Consider the following 17,143-nt stretch of genomic DNA (forward strand, 5'->3'; position numbering starts at 1 on the left):
ATTCCTAACTGGAATACATGTATTAAAAGACTGCTTGTATAGTTAGTAATTCTTGGGCAATTACAGAAAAGTATAATGTCTGAAACAGCCCCACCTACGTCAAGATTCCATGCCATTTTAACCCTTCTGATGAACTGCTTTAAACTTATTTTAATTCTAATCTTCATACTGTCAGTAAGTAGTGAAGCACCTCCTCAATCCCTCCATATACACAGAGTTTTGTGGAAAGAGAGGTAACAATTCAGCACAGTAAGAGGATGCATGATTATAGAAAGCATTTATGTAATCTTACTTCAGCTCTCTTCAGCATCTCCCACTTATTAAGTATCTTCATGGCAAAAACCTTATCTGCATTCTTCAGTTTTACTACTGCAACCTGGAAAAGGTAAATGAAAGACAAATAAGTCAAATCATGAAAATGCATATTGTTTTAATTTCTGGAGGATTTCTTTTTTCCAGTGTTCTGGACAGTTAGCCTTACTATCCACACAATACCATACCATCACCATCAAGAAAGAGTAACATCACAACAGTACAGGATATTTATTCTGTGAAAGTTTCAAGTCTATTTTAAGCTTTCATTATGTATCATTTTTCTAGGTGATTGTAGACGGACAACGGTATTTCTCACCATCACGCTTCTTGCTCTATCATACTATCATGCAGCTAATCACCAGCTGTATGCTTTATGGTCTTGGACTTACCCTTCCAGTCCTGCACAGTAATTTAAATTACAGAACCTCCAAGAAAAGACAACATGGCAGTTTCTAAAACAAAATAAACAGTATCTTTTAGGTTTTAGACACAAATTGGACTGTAGGTTTGCCATAAAACAACTTCCACTCTTATTTCAAATAATGAACTAGACATCCTTCAAAGATATAGTAATGTATTACTTCACATTTTTCCACCTGAAGTTCAAGGAGCTCTTTATCACATCTGTTGTCAGTGGCAGGGAAACAGTGAAATCCACATTTTCTAGAGAAGTAAAACTTAGGAAACACAAGCTCCCCTCCCTCTTATTGCTTCTGAAACATTATATACCGTAGGCTTATGTAATTATATATATCAAAGCCAAGTGACACAGTCCTTTTCTGAGAATATTATGGTTTTGTTTAGCTATAATAAAAGCTAACATGGAATATTTTTAGGAAAGAGGGAGGGAAGAAGTTTACACAAACATGTTTCACAGTTCAGCCTCCCCTGGTACAGAAAGCTAAGTATCTTTCCCAAAACGGCCATGAATCTGCCACAGACTCAGCTGCTGATCAGAAGTAGACCAGACCACTACACTACCATCTCAATTATAGAAAAGTTCAACAATCAATCCATTTTAACAACCATTCTCCAACTATTCCATTCTGCCTCTTCCCGTTCAAATAAATCTTAAGGCTTAAGGAGATAAAAGTTTATTTCTGTGTGCATCTGGTTACAAACCAACATGCAGTCACACAGATTACCATCACCTTCATCCTGCAGGCCAGTGACAAAAAAATACTAAGGTTGAATCCTACATTCCTTCCACCTCTTTCATAATCAGTAAACCAGCTATGTGTGAAGACAGTGATAACAGAAAACAAAATACAGGATCAGACAGTTTGAAGAAAGTGTCATGCAAACCTCTTTCAACCATCTTGAAATGTGTCATCAGCTGCAACAGCTTCATGAACATGGCAAAAGCACAGGTTGAAGGACTGCAATACTCAGATGTCTAAACTAAAGCATATCTAAAAGCGTACCTCTTGCTTAGCTACAGATTCATGGATGAAGCAGCTGTCACTTCCCATATGCGCAGCAACTCATTATCAGCCCTGCTCTTGACACTGCTGCTTTCTGGGGTTGCGGAGAGGTGGGAGTGGGGGGCAGTTAAAAACAAGGAGAGAAGACAGAAAAGTACTACATCTACTTGTTTAAACTAGTTTAGGAACTGAAATTGTTAAAAGGTTACTTCATGTATAAAAACTGAGGTTCAAATCCAGACTTGGGATCCATCAAGGTACTTTCAGATTTGAAACACAAAAATAGATTGTTACTTCAGACTATAATCTAATACTTGTCTACTTGTCTACTCTTGTCTATTCTTCTGCGCATGGTACTCCAAGACTGAGCATCACAATTTTCCTTCAGAGGAAAAGATGAATCCTCTGCAGTAATATATAACCCTCAATGCAGATCTGAACCTTGGGTCTCCTCTTACTTTACTAGCTAAAACTAGCTTGAAACTCTGATAAGCCATATCTGTATCAATTTCTAATGAGAAATGCCAGGAGGAGAAAGCCTTAACATTGAAACTAGTCAGCGTTCCAACCGTACCATATCTTGGATGACAGGGACCCTCTAGGCATGATGCAGTCTGTGCTATGAAGCTACAGTGTAATTCTTCCCTAAAGACCTTTCCTTAAAGGTCCTTGTGATTGTTGCTGGGAAAAATTAAAAGGCTGGTCCTAGAGCTGACTGGACTACTGCTGCTGCTGCCCAGCATGAAAAATAAGTTTTTCCCCGCCATTAACCATTGTAGTACAGGCAGCCAGAGGCATAAGAGCATACATGTATTTCAAGTTCAACTTCAGGATTTCATTTCTCGCCTGTAGTATGCTCAGTGAAAGGCTGTGTTATTCTGCAAAAGACTTGGTTATTGAAAGACATAAGTTAATTACACAGCTGCCTAAATTTGTAGTCTCCTATCCAGCATTCGCTTGGACACAACCAGAAGAGCTACAGCACTGCCTTTGGTTAACAGCTGGAGCATAAGGCCTTCAATGACAAGATCAAGGCTTGGTACCTTCTGTGAATGTGTAATAGTATTGAAGAGTGACTAAAGAACAAAAATAGACTCATGTTTGCCAGCTGTGTTTAAAATCAGTTAGAAGCAGTCTTTTAGTCTGTGAAAGTCATTAATGTTATTCCATATCAATAACCACCACACACCCCAAATGAAAAAGATCACAAATATCATCATTATTCTGCAATCACAGCATCTTTTTGGGGGTGTCTCAGTGCTTTATGAAGGTTAATTCTAAAATGCTTATTTCAACACTATGAAAGAAATACCTGCCACTTCAGCAATGAGGAGTCTGATGCATTTTTTAATTGTAACAAAAAATTCTGAAACATGATTGCAGACCCAGGCAGTGTTTACATACACACACAGAGGTATATACTATGTATACAAAGGCCCAAATACTCCCAGTGCTGTTTTGATCTTCTCCCTTCCCTAATGAAGCTGTCAGGACAGAAAAAAGGGTAATCATTCCTGTCTAGTTATCCTCAAGTGTCTTGCTACTGGAATTTCTTACAATTAGACTTTTAAAGGTTGCGGTTTTTTTAAAATTTATATTTTCCTGTGAGCAGCCCAACAAAAAAATGATTGCTATGTGCTGATGTAAACATCTTGGTTTAGTCAGATAGGTTTTTTTTCCCCATTCTTCCAGCAGTTTTCCATATTTCCCACAAAGAGCAGTACAGTCTGGCATGCTGTCAGACACCTTCTGCCCCAAACTTGGCTATTTGTCTCTATGGTACATGTTTGCACATTTCCTTTGCTTAAAAAACAACAGCCTTATACAGAAAAAAGCTAAACCAGAAGCTATTAAAATTGCAATTAAAAAAGAAAAAAAAAGGAAGAAAAACAATGAAAAATAAAATTTAATACTACTACTAATAAAAGACTCTGCACTCAGCACTGGTTTTCTTGTTCACCATGAGTAGGCAGTCCTCCAGAAACAGGAAGAGGAAATGTTACTGTTCATAACTGGATGCCAAAATTTAAGAGTAACTAACTAGTTCTTGGAGCTACAAAATTCATCATCTTCAAAATATCAACAACATAACGACATAGTATTTGCTTGCATAAGCAAGCACTGAACTTTCTTTTTTTTTTTTTTTTTTTAAAAAGCAAAAATAGAATCAACTGAAAATTTTGGTATCAGCTAGAACCTTCAAATGAGCTGCACTTTTATAGTGCTGAGACACACTGCTGCTAAGGGCTGTTGCCCAGCTGCTTCACCTTTCCCAGCAGCATTCTTCAGCTCCCAAGTTTAAAGTCTTCTTGTTTAGAGCTGGTTGTTAAGTTTTTCAAACCATGCTGCCTGAAGCCAGCACAATGAAACATTTGATGCCCACGTTATTAATTTTACCAGGATAATCCTCCTCCTCCAAGCAAAACATCTGTGTTTTCTAAAGACAGCAGTCTCTGACATAAAATTTTAAATAAGTAAACATATGCACAGAGAGGGAAGGGGTACGTCATTAATTCGACAAAAAGGAAGCATTCTCAGACTGGCAGCAAGCAGGGTAAGGGGAAAAAGAACACTAGGAACAATGAACTCTTACAGTTATAAGCAATAACTAGTTTAAACTACTTTTTCTGTACATCAAGCTTGTAAAAACAAAAAGGGAAATATTTCTTGACTATGCAAATTGAAGAAAATGAGTAGCGTAAAATCAAAATAAGAACAAGTCTGAGACTGTGCCAAAGAAAACTTGCACTAAGTTTGCAGTCTACAGAATTTCAGAATTATGTTGATTCAGGAGACAAAAATTACTCCTCCCAATAACCCAGAGTAACCTTGGTCTCATTTATAGTTTGCTGGAAAGAAAATACATTCTTACAGATTTCTTAATCTGTCTCAGTAAACTACTGTAGTCCACTGAATCATACAAGTATTCTGCAATTTAATATTAATATAGCTTTTGGTGGCTTAAGTAGCAGTAAAATTTGGTGGTCCTTTTTTCAACCTTGCTTGGATATTTACTGGTTATTTTAAAGGAACATTAGTGATTTCATATAGAACTCATTTGCTTAGACAAATGTCTCTGTAGGACTGGAAACTTGTCTTCTGCAAGCTAGTAACAAAATTTAACATATATCCTTGCAAATATTTAGGAAGTCCTACTTCAAGAACATACAAACCCAAACATCTTCACTGAAAGAACTTCAGTTTTCCCCTTACTGAAGATTCTGACAGTTAAGTAGAGTCATGCTATGTTTCTCAGATAAGGAATTAGAAACAAACACTGTTGCTAAAAGAGGAGAACTAACCAATTACACAGACTGTCCCCAGAAGGATGGGGAGAGTTACGCTCTCACTATTCATGGGATGATTCACCACAAAGAAGCTTCCTGAGAAAGAGCCACAGGTTTTTTGTGGTTTAGCTGCTGTAGAGTTTGATGCTGATTTAGCAGACAAAAGTGACTTCTCTTAAAAACACAGTATAAGGCAGGTTTCACATAGGAGTCTTCTGACAAGAACGCACCCACATCACTGATTTTTCTTACCTCTTATACAATCTGTACATGAACTCAGCTGCAACTGCTGTGGCAGCACTGAGAAAAGCCAATGTTATAAGCAGAAGCATTTACGTCAAAACAGAGAATACAACATTCTCTTTGTGGCAGAGGTTCAGACTAAAGATAAATTATCCATGAGTAACTTCGGCCTTAAGTATCCTTTATAAAGAAGCATTACTCCAGATGAAGCGAAACCAACCAAAAGTGATAAAGTAGCTAAATAAATACTCCTCTTTTATTGTTATTTTTACAGTTGCCTGATGATGACATTTGCATGTAGGCATCAGAGTATGTAGTGACATACACTACAGTAAAAATTTTCCTGTTTCTAACGTACTACCTAGAGAAGTCTATTCTTCTATAACCACAGACTAATTTTCACACATGATGCAAACATGTAAGTGAACCTCAAACCAACTCTTCTCTGTCACATGCCATAGAGCCTCCAAAGATGCTCTCATACAGGAAAAATATTCAAACATTCATGAAAAATAGGAAATTAAGTGACACGCATAGAGAGATTTCTCTGTGTTCTTAGAATGTCAATAGCAGTATTTGGCTATTTAAGTTGCTGAAAACTACTTTCAGACTATTTGGATATTAGGATGATTAGAAATGGCTAAATCTTTATACCATCAGTAGCTCACTAGCCTCCACCTACTGACTGGAAAGAATTACAGTCAAGCAAATGATTTATCATCAGACAGTTGAAACATGGCCTTTTAATCCATGTGAACTTGCCTTCTCTCAAAATTTAAGAGACTTAGAAAGAGCTGTCAAAGAATATATAAGTCAAAATGTGCTTGCATCAAACATTAGGTAGGCCTACAATATCCATTATGCCTAAATAATGTAGAACCCTGTACATCAGTATATTGCTATTAACTGTCTCTCCTCAGTGCTGCAGATTTGCGAAAGCATTATTCAAACCCTTCCTTTCACCTCCTTCACAGACATACCTCCCCAAAGGCTCCTCGACCAATCACCTTCAGGATTTCAAAATCTTCTTTATGTAGTCGCATCTGTTTCACTTTAGATGTAAAAGGTTTGGCTGAAACAAAGGAAAATATCAATCATTTAAAAAAAAAAAAAACCCACAAACAAAAAAACCCAAAAACCAACACCACAAAAACCCCACACCAAAACCAAAAGACCAAACAAGATAAAAGTAACATAAAAGAGATGTAATCAGAGCCCTGAAAATAAGACTGTTTTGCTTATATATCTGTATTTCCTAATGTAATATAATGAAGTTTAAAGCTAGAAATAACGACCAGTAAGAACTAAGCCAAAACTGCTGTGAGAAAATGTTTATGAAGTCTTGCTTTTGGTTTGGTTTTGGTGTTGGTTTTTTTTTAAAGAAAAAAAAAGAAAGGGGAAATAAAAAAGTCAAACTGACTATATTTTCCTACAGCCTTTTGAGTTCATAGACATCCACTGCATCTGTGCTATATATTATTAGCTCTGGTTGCAAAAGCAAAGTATAATATAACGAGGAGTTTGCTTTCGACAACATTAATTAAAAACAGCAAAGCAATATTGTATTCAATGAAAAATTAAAATGGTGATAAATGGTAACTGGAAGGGTAATACTGGCCTAGATGATGTATCATGCAATATTTTTGGAGACCATTTCTTCAAGATAGGGGACACTTAACAGTCAATTCTTGACTTTTGGAAGTGAGAATAGTTGTACTCAAGACATTATTAACACACTCAGTAGAAAAATCCCACGTATATAAAATTAAGCTTAATTTCCCTCTTCTTTTTCCCCCCTTTTATATCTTTGAAAGCAGTAAACAAGAGAAGGTATTGTATTCCAGTCAGGTAACCCCAGCGTTCTCTGCAATGAAACAGTATCAGGAAGACTGTTCCCATCTTTCAGCCACATTTATGGCTACAACTAACCAGTACCAGTTCATTCATCCATGCTCTCTGCATGCACACAAAACATCCAAGTTACTGATAACTCTACCTCAAAAACCATGTAACACATTTGGTTAAAAAAAGAAGAAAAAAACCCACAAAACTTTAAATAAGCAGAAAAAGTTGTTCTTTTAAAAATAACTGTTTTAAAATAAGGTTTAACATTTTACACAAATGCAATCTATTACTAAAACAGAAACTTCAGTAAATATGGTCCATGAAAGTTGCCCCTAAAAGAAGGTTGTATAACCCAGTGTATGGAACGGGTCTCAGAAAATGTCCAGGTCAATTTCTGGCTCAAAGGCAGTCTTTCCCAACTTTCCTAAACAAGCAACTTCAGATACTCCACCCATGGTTTCACATCTGTAGAACATGGACAGTATTTTTTGTAACAGACAAGGCACTGACCATCACATACTTGGATCAAGACAGAAACAAAAAAGCCCATCATAAAGTAGCTGTTTTACATGGCCCAAAAAAACCTTTTTAGCTTTCATGGTACAGGGACCCATCTATGTCCACTTCTATCTATACAGAGACTGAAGGAATTAGTACAGCTTTATTTGCAGTGAAGAGTTGTAACAGGTACCACACTGCAGAACAATTTGTCCAGAATAATGTTTCTAAACAGAAATGGGAATTTCTTTTCAAAAGCTCCAAAAGCAAATGACCCTACATAACAACCAAATTATATCTAGACACACGTAAGAAACCCAATTTAGGTTCTCCTAGAATTCAGTATTTTGTCTTTCTAATGTTATGAACTAACCCTGCTAAAAAAAACCCCTAAACCCTAATACTGATACAGATAACCATCATTCAATTTAGAATTTTGATATTAACAAACACCCCTTCAAGGCACTACAAAATCCAAAAGTCTACTGCCTACTATTCAGCAAAGCAATTTTATAAATTAAGTCAAGATGCAAACTACCTGTATTTTAATACCTAACCCCCCCCCCCAACCTTCTTTATCCTAGTCCTTAAATTAGCATTGTAAATCACATTTGAAAAACAACAACGCAAAAATGCATGGTCTTACGTTTCTCCTGTTAAGCCATACAGCACACCTCCACTAATGTTACTGGTATGATGGATGAAATCCTTTAAAAATCTCAGAGGTTCCAAAGTCTGAACTTAGTCAATTTTTCTAAAATTCCTCAGACACCAGGAATCAATTCTCTGCCAGGAGTTATATTTGTTATAACTACAGGGACATCAGCTTGTGATTAAAAAAGCTAGGGGTTAGGTCCAAATAGTAAAGACGCAGCCCTACAACACTGAGATTTTTACTTTAGTGAGATTTTTACTTTAAATTTATTGTGCTTTTTTCCAAAATTTTTAATTACACAATTAAAATACAGGTTTAATATGAGATTTAAAATACTTTTTAAAATGTAATTTAAACAGAAGTATGTTACTCAACTTCACAGAGACTCCCTGAGCCTTCAATTAATCTTTTGTACCTTAGAAGGAAAGTCTTGCAGTAGAAAAAATAAGTGACAACAAAATGTACTGCCTTACAGGGACAGCCTCAGCTGTACTGTACCAAGTGATTTAATACAAATATTAATACTACTGACAAATACTACTGAACAAATTAAAAAAGGCCATTACAGCCTTTTAACTTAAAAAACAACTGATTGAAAACAAACTTGTAGTTCTCAACTTCAACATTTTTTGACCATTATAGGCCTGGCCAGAGTACAAGGCAAAATATCTTGTTAACAAGCAACAGCATAGCTTTTTAAACCACAAAACTCTTCCTCACTTTGTATTGTAAGGAAAGGCCTGTCATTCTTTAATTATTACATTTTGGAATCTTCCAGGGTTCCCATAGGGACACTGGAAAAATAAATATCATTATAACTACTTCAGTAAAATACAGTCGACAAAAATAGGTTTGGATTAGGTTTAATGATTTGTAGTATCAGTGTTAGTGGAAAAGTTTGTAAACCCTTCTCTAATTTTTTTTATCACCTCTAGCAACAGACATGTCAACGTATAGCCAAGCAGTTGTATGAAGAAAGATATAGTCCAAGAAAAGAACGAATGAGGGAAGAAAACAAAAAAAAAAAAACTGCCCTAGGAATGCACTCCAAATAGCTTGTTCCAAAAAAGGTCAATTTGCTTTATCATCAATGTTGTTTGTCTGCTGCGCAAACATCTGCTGTTCTTGTGGCAACAGCAATCTTAAGTACAGAAAACTTGGCCTGGCCAAGGGTCTTGGAAGGCATCTCCTCAGACAGCCGTTTCATGCATCCAGCTTTCCAGACTATGAGGTTAACAGGCAGACTTTTTGCAACCAGTTTGGCAATGTCACAGGAGTTGTTATAAAGACAGCAAACTGTAAGGTCAGAGACCACTTTTCAAAATGCAATGTGATCAAAGGGGTCCCTGCAACGCAGCTCTATTAAAACATACAGGTACACAGCCCTCTCCTGTTTACATCCCCATCCAGAAAACAACACCCTTTTTTTTTCACAAGGAGCTGCAGTTTCATTGATTGTTGATACCAGAGCGACACGGTGGCTGCTTTGCAGCTTTTTGAGAGCAAAAGGCAGTCCAGGCATTTCCTTTGGTACTTCATTCAACCTACAGAAATACACAGAGGGATAGCTGATTTTTTTCCACACAGACATCCCTTTGCAAGGTTGCTAGCCATGTGTGATACAGATCAGGGACCAGGACTTTGCTGTGTCAAATTGAATTCTTCCTCCTCCAAACCAGAGAGTTAAGTGTGGGCAGCATGTCCCCTAGCTCCTCCTGGACTTTCAACTCGGCCAGAAACCAAGTTCGTTCTATAAAACTTTCAAATTTCCCCAGCATGCTCTCTATGGCCACCAGCTGGCAAGTCATACGTAGAGTCTGTGGAGGAGGTTACTCTGAAAAATATTCTGTGTTGCTATCAATCACCGTGGAGGAGATGGATAGACAAGACTTTATCTATAAAAACTGTTATACAAAAACATTAGCCACCCCACCTGGCCAAATACTTTTGGTCTCACCCTGCCTGGGAAAATTGCACCACCACCCTCTTGGCAAGATTTCTTGCACTTACTCAGTTGGTTACACGTGGCAAGAAAAACCAATCTCCCTATTCACCCTCAGGGGTAACCAATGTACTGAAGTAGTAAGCTAAGCTGATTTTTCAAACAAGGTAAACCTGTCATGACTATTCCTTCAAGTTACTTAAAGTCTCTGTGGGTCTCTGCCCATGTTCTAGTCATTCATTCCATTTATAATACATTCAAACAATAAAAATCAGTCAAAGGAGAATTCTACAAGTGTTTGAAATTTAGTTTTCCAGTCAAGATTTAACTAGATCTTCACCTGAAGTAACATGTTAAGCACATAGAAAAACAGTCAGCAGGACTCCAGGTGCCAAGCCAGGCATACAGAGAAGCATATGTCCGACCCCCTGGCCCTGAAAAGGGAAGATTTTATTACAATTACAACAACTGTCCAACAGAAGAGAGGCAAAACAATGGTTTCTGCAGTACCAACACTGAGCTTCAACAGTCTGTTTATCATATTGGGGGCAGGGGGGAGCAGTTAATAGCATTATTTACAGCACGTTTAATACCAAGGAGTTTAATTTTTAAACTCTTGGAGATAAAAGTTGATCTCCTGAAGAGCGAACACAGGGAGGACTGCAACATGGTTGATAACCCAATACAGTTTAGTTTGATGATTATACATGTGATACCAGACAATATCAAAATAATAAACAAGCAGTATTGGATGCTTTATTTGCAAAGTTAGTCTCATGCTCCTGCCTTGCTCTCTCTTCCTCCAGCTCCCAGTTTCTGTCTGCAGAGCTCAGGCAGGGCTAGCCCTGAAATTCAGATTTTTTGAGGGCTAACCTACTGGCTGGGGAGAAGGAGCTAGTGGTGAGCTCCTTCCCCCTCCCTCACCTGCTAGTGCCCCTTAGCCCTCCCCAGCAAGGCACTGCAGCAAACCAGAGCCAGTGTAGGCATGGGTTGAAATTAAATCCAAGTGAGATGAAGATCATGTTGAGTGTTTAAAGAAAGTGCTGCAGACTTGGAGCAGCAATTGAAAATGGGTCCCCACAACTGATTTAAAGAGAAAACAAATCAGAATGGGACAGCATTTAGGGATTCCTCTTGGTGCCTCACTGATGCCATAGTTGCTTTTGGGATAAACAGGCTGGCTAACTCTGCTCCGATAGAAGACTATATCCTCGACTGGCAGGTCTCAGTAAGACACCCACTTCCCAAAAGAATGACAAAATGTGTGATACCTGGATCACTACAGAAGCACAACAAAGCCAGCCATCTGCCCACTGCATTGTTCAATGTAAAATACCATGTCAAGCCATAGATACAGAAATTACAAGCTGCATCCACCAGAATTGTCAGTAGGCGTGGTGGAACTTCGTTATGAAGGAAATAGATTGGAAAACAACCACCACGGGGAAACTAGCTGCTTGCCATTTCAAGATAAAGCCTCCTTTCCTTCACTAGTTAAAAATAATTATAAAATTACATGCAGAGCTTTCCCATGCAAAGGAGAAAAATCACATAACCTAAGAGATTGTCACTTGACTGAATGCCAGAAGGCTCTCCAATTCTTCCTAATGCTGTCCTTGAAAAAATAAAAAGAATTCAAAAAGAAAGAACAAAGCAAAATAATACATCGATAGCTTTGGTTATTAAAAGCATTCTGCAGTTTTAAAATTTCTCCTACATTCCTGGAAGGAATTTAACAAGTGTTTTTATTTTACAGACACAGTCCAAACCCAACGTATTTCTTTTCCACTGGCTTCTATCAGCTGTGATTATGAAATGTGCAAATAGCATTTTTGAGTTAAGACAGACCATAACTGGAGGTTTCCAAAAACTCCAGAAAGGAGGTGCGAGAGAATACTCCTCCCAAAATAAACAGTAATTCTCAAAACAAAAGAGAAATAATTGACAATCAGCAAGGCAGAGCTGCTTAAAGCCTAATCTAATTGGGAGGAGATGGAAAAGAAATCTCTCCACTCAACTGAAGACTGGCAAAACAGTACAAGAAAGCTTTCTTGCCGTTTCTGCCAACTCTCTGGAGGAAACCAGGGGCAAAACACTGTAGTCAACAGCGATAGCAGCTGAACCACAGAACATTAGTTAAGGCAATGTAAAAATAAGCCACAAATATCCTTCTCAGTTTTAGCAGTTAAGATTCAGTTTTCACTCCCTCAGAACATTTTTAACATGTTTTTCCTGATGAACAGTTAAGCGCCAACATCTGTAAGTACAAGTTAAGAATCTGGCATTTTCCAAGAATGAGAAGCATGTCCACAAATTCCTGTACTATAGTATAGACAGAGTATTCTGGATCCTGTTCATCTTGGGGAAAGAAAAAAAAAAAAAAAAGAAAAAAGTAATCTGTTCTCATCTAGGTCAAGTGGAGACCATCCAGCCATCTTTGGCTACAGCTACCACAAAAGATTCTTCAACAGGAACTTTAAAATCAGAGAGAGAAATAAAATATCTTTCCCAAACATACGAGAGTACTTCTGGTTTTTCCCTACCCAGACTCAGAAGAAAAATAATCCCTGCATTCATGAAACACCCACTGCAGATCTGGGCAACCCTGCCATACCACATCAAGATATGGCCATTATTTTTTTATATTACCATTCTTTCTCGTCACAAGAATTTCAGTAAACCACCCTATGTTTAAATATTATTATACTAGCAGCAAAGTGAAATATTGAACTTTAATTGTGCTGTGCAGTGGACTTCTGATGCGATTCTTGTAGCATGGTCAGTAAAATCTTTGCTGTAGGACTCCTGTTCCACCTAGTAAAGAGGGTAGAAATGCTCTGGGAGCAAATCAAAAGCAGAAAAAAAAAAAAGTTTTGTGGTATTTAAAAAATCTGAACGGCTAACAAAGGAAAAGGAGAAAGGTGGTCTTACACTTATAAAGCAGAACACTGCTTAGACTCCATACCTCATGCTGTCATAGAGCTGGAGACAAGACAATTAAAATCACACTTCTGACAGTCAAGCTCATTCCTCAGTATTTGACATGTAGCTCAATATGCTGGTATTTAACTGCCAAAAAATGCTGGACGTTTAAGCTGTAAATAAAAAAATCAATCAGACCTGTGTTTAGAACTACTAAATGTTCTGAAAAAGCAAAATAAACCAGGCATCAAAAATGAATTATTTAGGTAAAATTCTTAGGCCCTCAATGGATTACTTTTTATTATGTAAAATAGTAGTATCACCATCTAATCTGACCAGGCTCTTGAAAAATACTATCTTACTGTTTGTGAAAGGTTATGTGTTGATGAATATCAGAGGAAAAAACCTGAATATTATGCAATAAACAAAGAGTGTGCAACCACACAGAAAATTTGGGGGGAGGGGGGAAAGGATGACTGCATGTCAAGTAACAGTGCTTCACTCTAAAGAACAGGTATTTTGCGGTCACAACGGAAGCCTGCAATAGGTACTCTCTCAAGGTAGTTGTGGAGCCATCATTAATTCTGTCATTTTCTTTGTTCTGCAGTTAAGGTTTTGCATCCTTAATTAAAGAATTGTTCAGCGTATATTTTATTTATAATTCAAATAATCCTCTCATTTAAAAAATAATAAATAATCCTCTAAAAATTCTGCTTCATACTGTAATAATATAGAAGTGTTTTACCACAAAGCTAGCACTTTGGTCCACAGAACACAGGCATCTAGTACATGATCCTCACTGACTAAAGAGCCAGTGCTGCAGGTTGCCACTCTCTGCGTCGACCAGCACTGATGAAGCTCCCTGCTCAGTTTCCCAGGTATTTCACAGCACTTTAAGAGTCTCCTGTTTCATTTCTGAAGCTAGAGAAAGAAGGATTTTAAGGAATACTCAAACATCTGCCTAATATTGCAGTCTGCCTAACACTCCCTTCTCTTGCCTCTCACAAATTCATGATCCAGTTTTCACTTCTTCCCTGCTGCATCTCCTCATCCCAACACGCTCCTCCTAAACTATTCAGTCCTAACCTCTCCCACACGACTCGGCATCCAGTATCACTCTGCCCTGTCCCCACACAGCTTTGCCACGACACCTGACGGTTTCTGCCCACAGCCTCCTATCCACCTCTGTATTTCACCTGCTTCTCCTATCGGTCTGCTCATGTCTCTCTCTTTACCACCAGGCCCCCATCCCATTGCCCTGCCAGTCACAGAAGCCACCATCTGAGCACATTCTGCTAATGCTCTAATTTCTTACCTCTTATTTCAAACTCTGGTCTACCCAGCTGGAGTCTCTCTTCCAAAGACCCAGTTTCGGTGATGATGCCCTGCCACCATCCTTTCTCAAATTCCCTGATGCATTTCCTTTCTCCTTTTACCGCTAGCCTTGAGTGCCTTTACTTTTCATTAAATTGTGACTAACAAACAAGGACTTGAGCTACACATCAGCCTGCCTTCATTTTAATTTAGAATTTTAATTAAAAGGAACGACTGTTTTTATAGTTATCTATATAATGCAAATATACTGAGGTCAGGCATTTGATTTTTTGCTGATACTGAGCTTCGTTACATCTTATGTGAGCAACTAACATTATTCACTTTCATTTCTGAGGAAAAAAAGCTGTAAAAGCTCTGTGAAATTGAAAACACTTTTAATCTCTTAATTAAAGAATATGCTCTAAACCTTGTGAGAAGGGGGGTGAGCAGACTCTCCACAAATTCTCCTCCTCTAAAATGACTCCTGTTTGTGTAGCCATGTATTCTCAGCATATACTTACACACAGAACTTGTCAAAATGCACACCTGTCAAGTCTCACGCAGCACAGGAATCATTTGAGTCCTGTCTCTCACTCCTCCATCGTGGTGCTTTTATCCTCAAATTCACTGCACATCATTGCAGACACTTCCCAGCAAGGTGCAAGGGCCTCAGAGCAGAAGGCTAGCAATGCACTCGAGCTCTAACAGCAGGCAAATTCTTCCGCAGGATGTCGCAGGCAAGCGTCCACCATACGAACTCACATACCATGTAACAATATACTCTGTTTCCTCTTTAAAAGCATGGCATAAACCTGCTCATAAGCACTTCATTTACAGTGGGTTTCACTGACACTATTGTTTATATTTGCATTGCAACAGATCTCCAAAGTCCCAGTCAGGACTGGGGAACTCTGGGTAGTGAATATCGTACAAATGCACACAATTACACTCCTAATTCTGCCTTTATGGCCAACACGTTTGAAATGAAAGATGTTATATGAAGTCTTGCATTTATTATCTATACCTGACATTAAATTGAAGTTCAAACATTAAAGGTCAAAATTCATAAAAGCAAGAATTACTTTGATATAACATATGTAAAATAAAAATTTTAAAAAACATAGTAAGAACTTAATATTGTGAGAAGGAATTTTGCCTAGGTTAAAATAACACACATTTTACAGTCATATTTTTAATTTTCTTTAGAAGTACCCACTCATTGTCATTGGATATATTTTTAAAATAGTGTTTGTGATCCAAATAAATACCAAGTGACCTTTTGAACACTGCCTGCATTAGTTTTACACTGTCTGATATATCCTATGGGCTACTCTGAAATTTGTAAAAATAAGAAAATACATCATATTGCACTTCATTAACACATCACAGTAAAATGCTGCTTCTGAGTGTTAAGCCACTGTAAGTGCAATGAAAAACAAAGATATGCTACTGCAGTCTCTATGACTGCTTTTTACTAAAATTTCAAGTTCCCAGTCACAGAAGAGGAAAACAAAACACCCTTCCTATGGCCACAGAAATTTTTCCACCTCCACAGCCTAAGCTCCCACTCCACACACACCTCGCACCATTTTAATGCCATCACCCTGTATTATTTCTCCTGTAAGAACTGCAAACTACTCATTTGCTCGCTCCTTGTATTCAAGTTGGGCATTGCAACTGAACAGGTTCTTTATTGTCTGGAGTTTTTTGCATTAACAAAATGATGAAAAGACAGTAATTCTAAAAAATGTGAGTGATGTTAGGTCATGTTTCAAGAACTCTTCTCAGTTTCACTACATTTTAGGAAATTGTGACTATAACAATATTCTTTTATTAAACTAACAGCACTCCTTTAAAGATCTTCAAAGATCTTAGAACTTCAGCACTGTGAAAGAGTTACCTTAAAACTAACATAATTAAAATTAAAAAATAATTAATCATCACAAAGTTCAGTGTCATTAGAATGTAAATTGCCTATAATAAACTTGATTTGGCCCACTTGAGAATAAAGACCATATCATAATGCTTAAGTACCTAACTGTGCACCAGATCCGGCACTCTATTTCTCAACTACCATCATCTTTCCTTTCTTCCTGATTAAGTGATCACTGTAAAATAATGCTGATTAAGATATTTTTATTTTGACCGCATTTCAACTCACGGTACTTTTAATCACTCAATCTTCATTGCAGTTGAATCATTAAAATCTACTACTACTTCAAAAAAGATCAATGATGTCCACTAATACAAATCAAACTTTCAACAGAATCTTGACTTTGAAGATGACAAATACATTTCCCAAGACCTGTAACTACCCTATAGTATACATTTTCTGTAAGTAGTAAGTTCCCACATAAACCACGTACATCTTTGTGCACACATGTACATGCATAAGAGATTCTTGTACCAAAGCCCTTTTTGCTTTGATCCACACCTCCTTTGTACCACCAAGGATGTAGCAAATAGTAATTCTGGAACCCAGATCATTGATGGTTTCATAAAGAATTTGATCCAAAGAGAAACTTTAACCTGTTTTTAATTCAGTTTCTCTGTTCAGTTTTTAGGCCTCCTCATCCTTAGATTACCTACACATTAAAAGGTTTTCAAACCACCCTTTAAGGGCATATTGTTTCAAATTATGCCGAGTTCCTAATGAATCAAGTGAAGGGATGCGCTAAGCAGTACATCTGAACTTCCG

General features: G+C 37.5%; 1 protein-coding gene across 9 annotated transcripts in view; it reads right to left on the minus strand.

Annotated features, from left to right (window-relative positions):
* Nucleotides 1-17,143, minus strand: part of CDC42BPA (CDC42 binding protein kinase alpha) — a 190,481-nt gene that overhangs the window by 124,411 nt on the left and 48,927 nt on the right. For all 9 annotated transcript variants that reach the window (XM_075749397.1, XM_075749396.1, XM_075749395.1 and 6 more), the window contains 2 exons: nucleotides 6,250-6,341; nucleotides 293-376 (listed from right to left, as the gene is read on the minus strand). In XM_075749397.1, the coding sequence (XP_075605512.1) occupies nucleotides 293-376; nucleotides 6,250-6,341 (176 nt within the window). The remainder of the gene's footprint in view (nucleotides 1-292; nucleotides 377-6,249; nucleotides 6,342-17,143) is intronic.

The sequence above is a fragment of the Balearica regulorum genome, chromosome 3, assembly GCF_011004875.1.
Source record: "Balearica regulorum gibbericeps isolate bBalReg1 chromosome 3, bBalReg1.pri, whole genome shotgun sequence".
In the NCBI taxonomy this organism is placed as follows: domain Eukaryota; kingdom Metazoa; phylum Chordata; class Aves; order Gruiformes; family Gruidae; genus Balearica; species Balearica regulorum.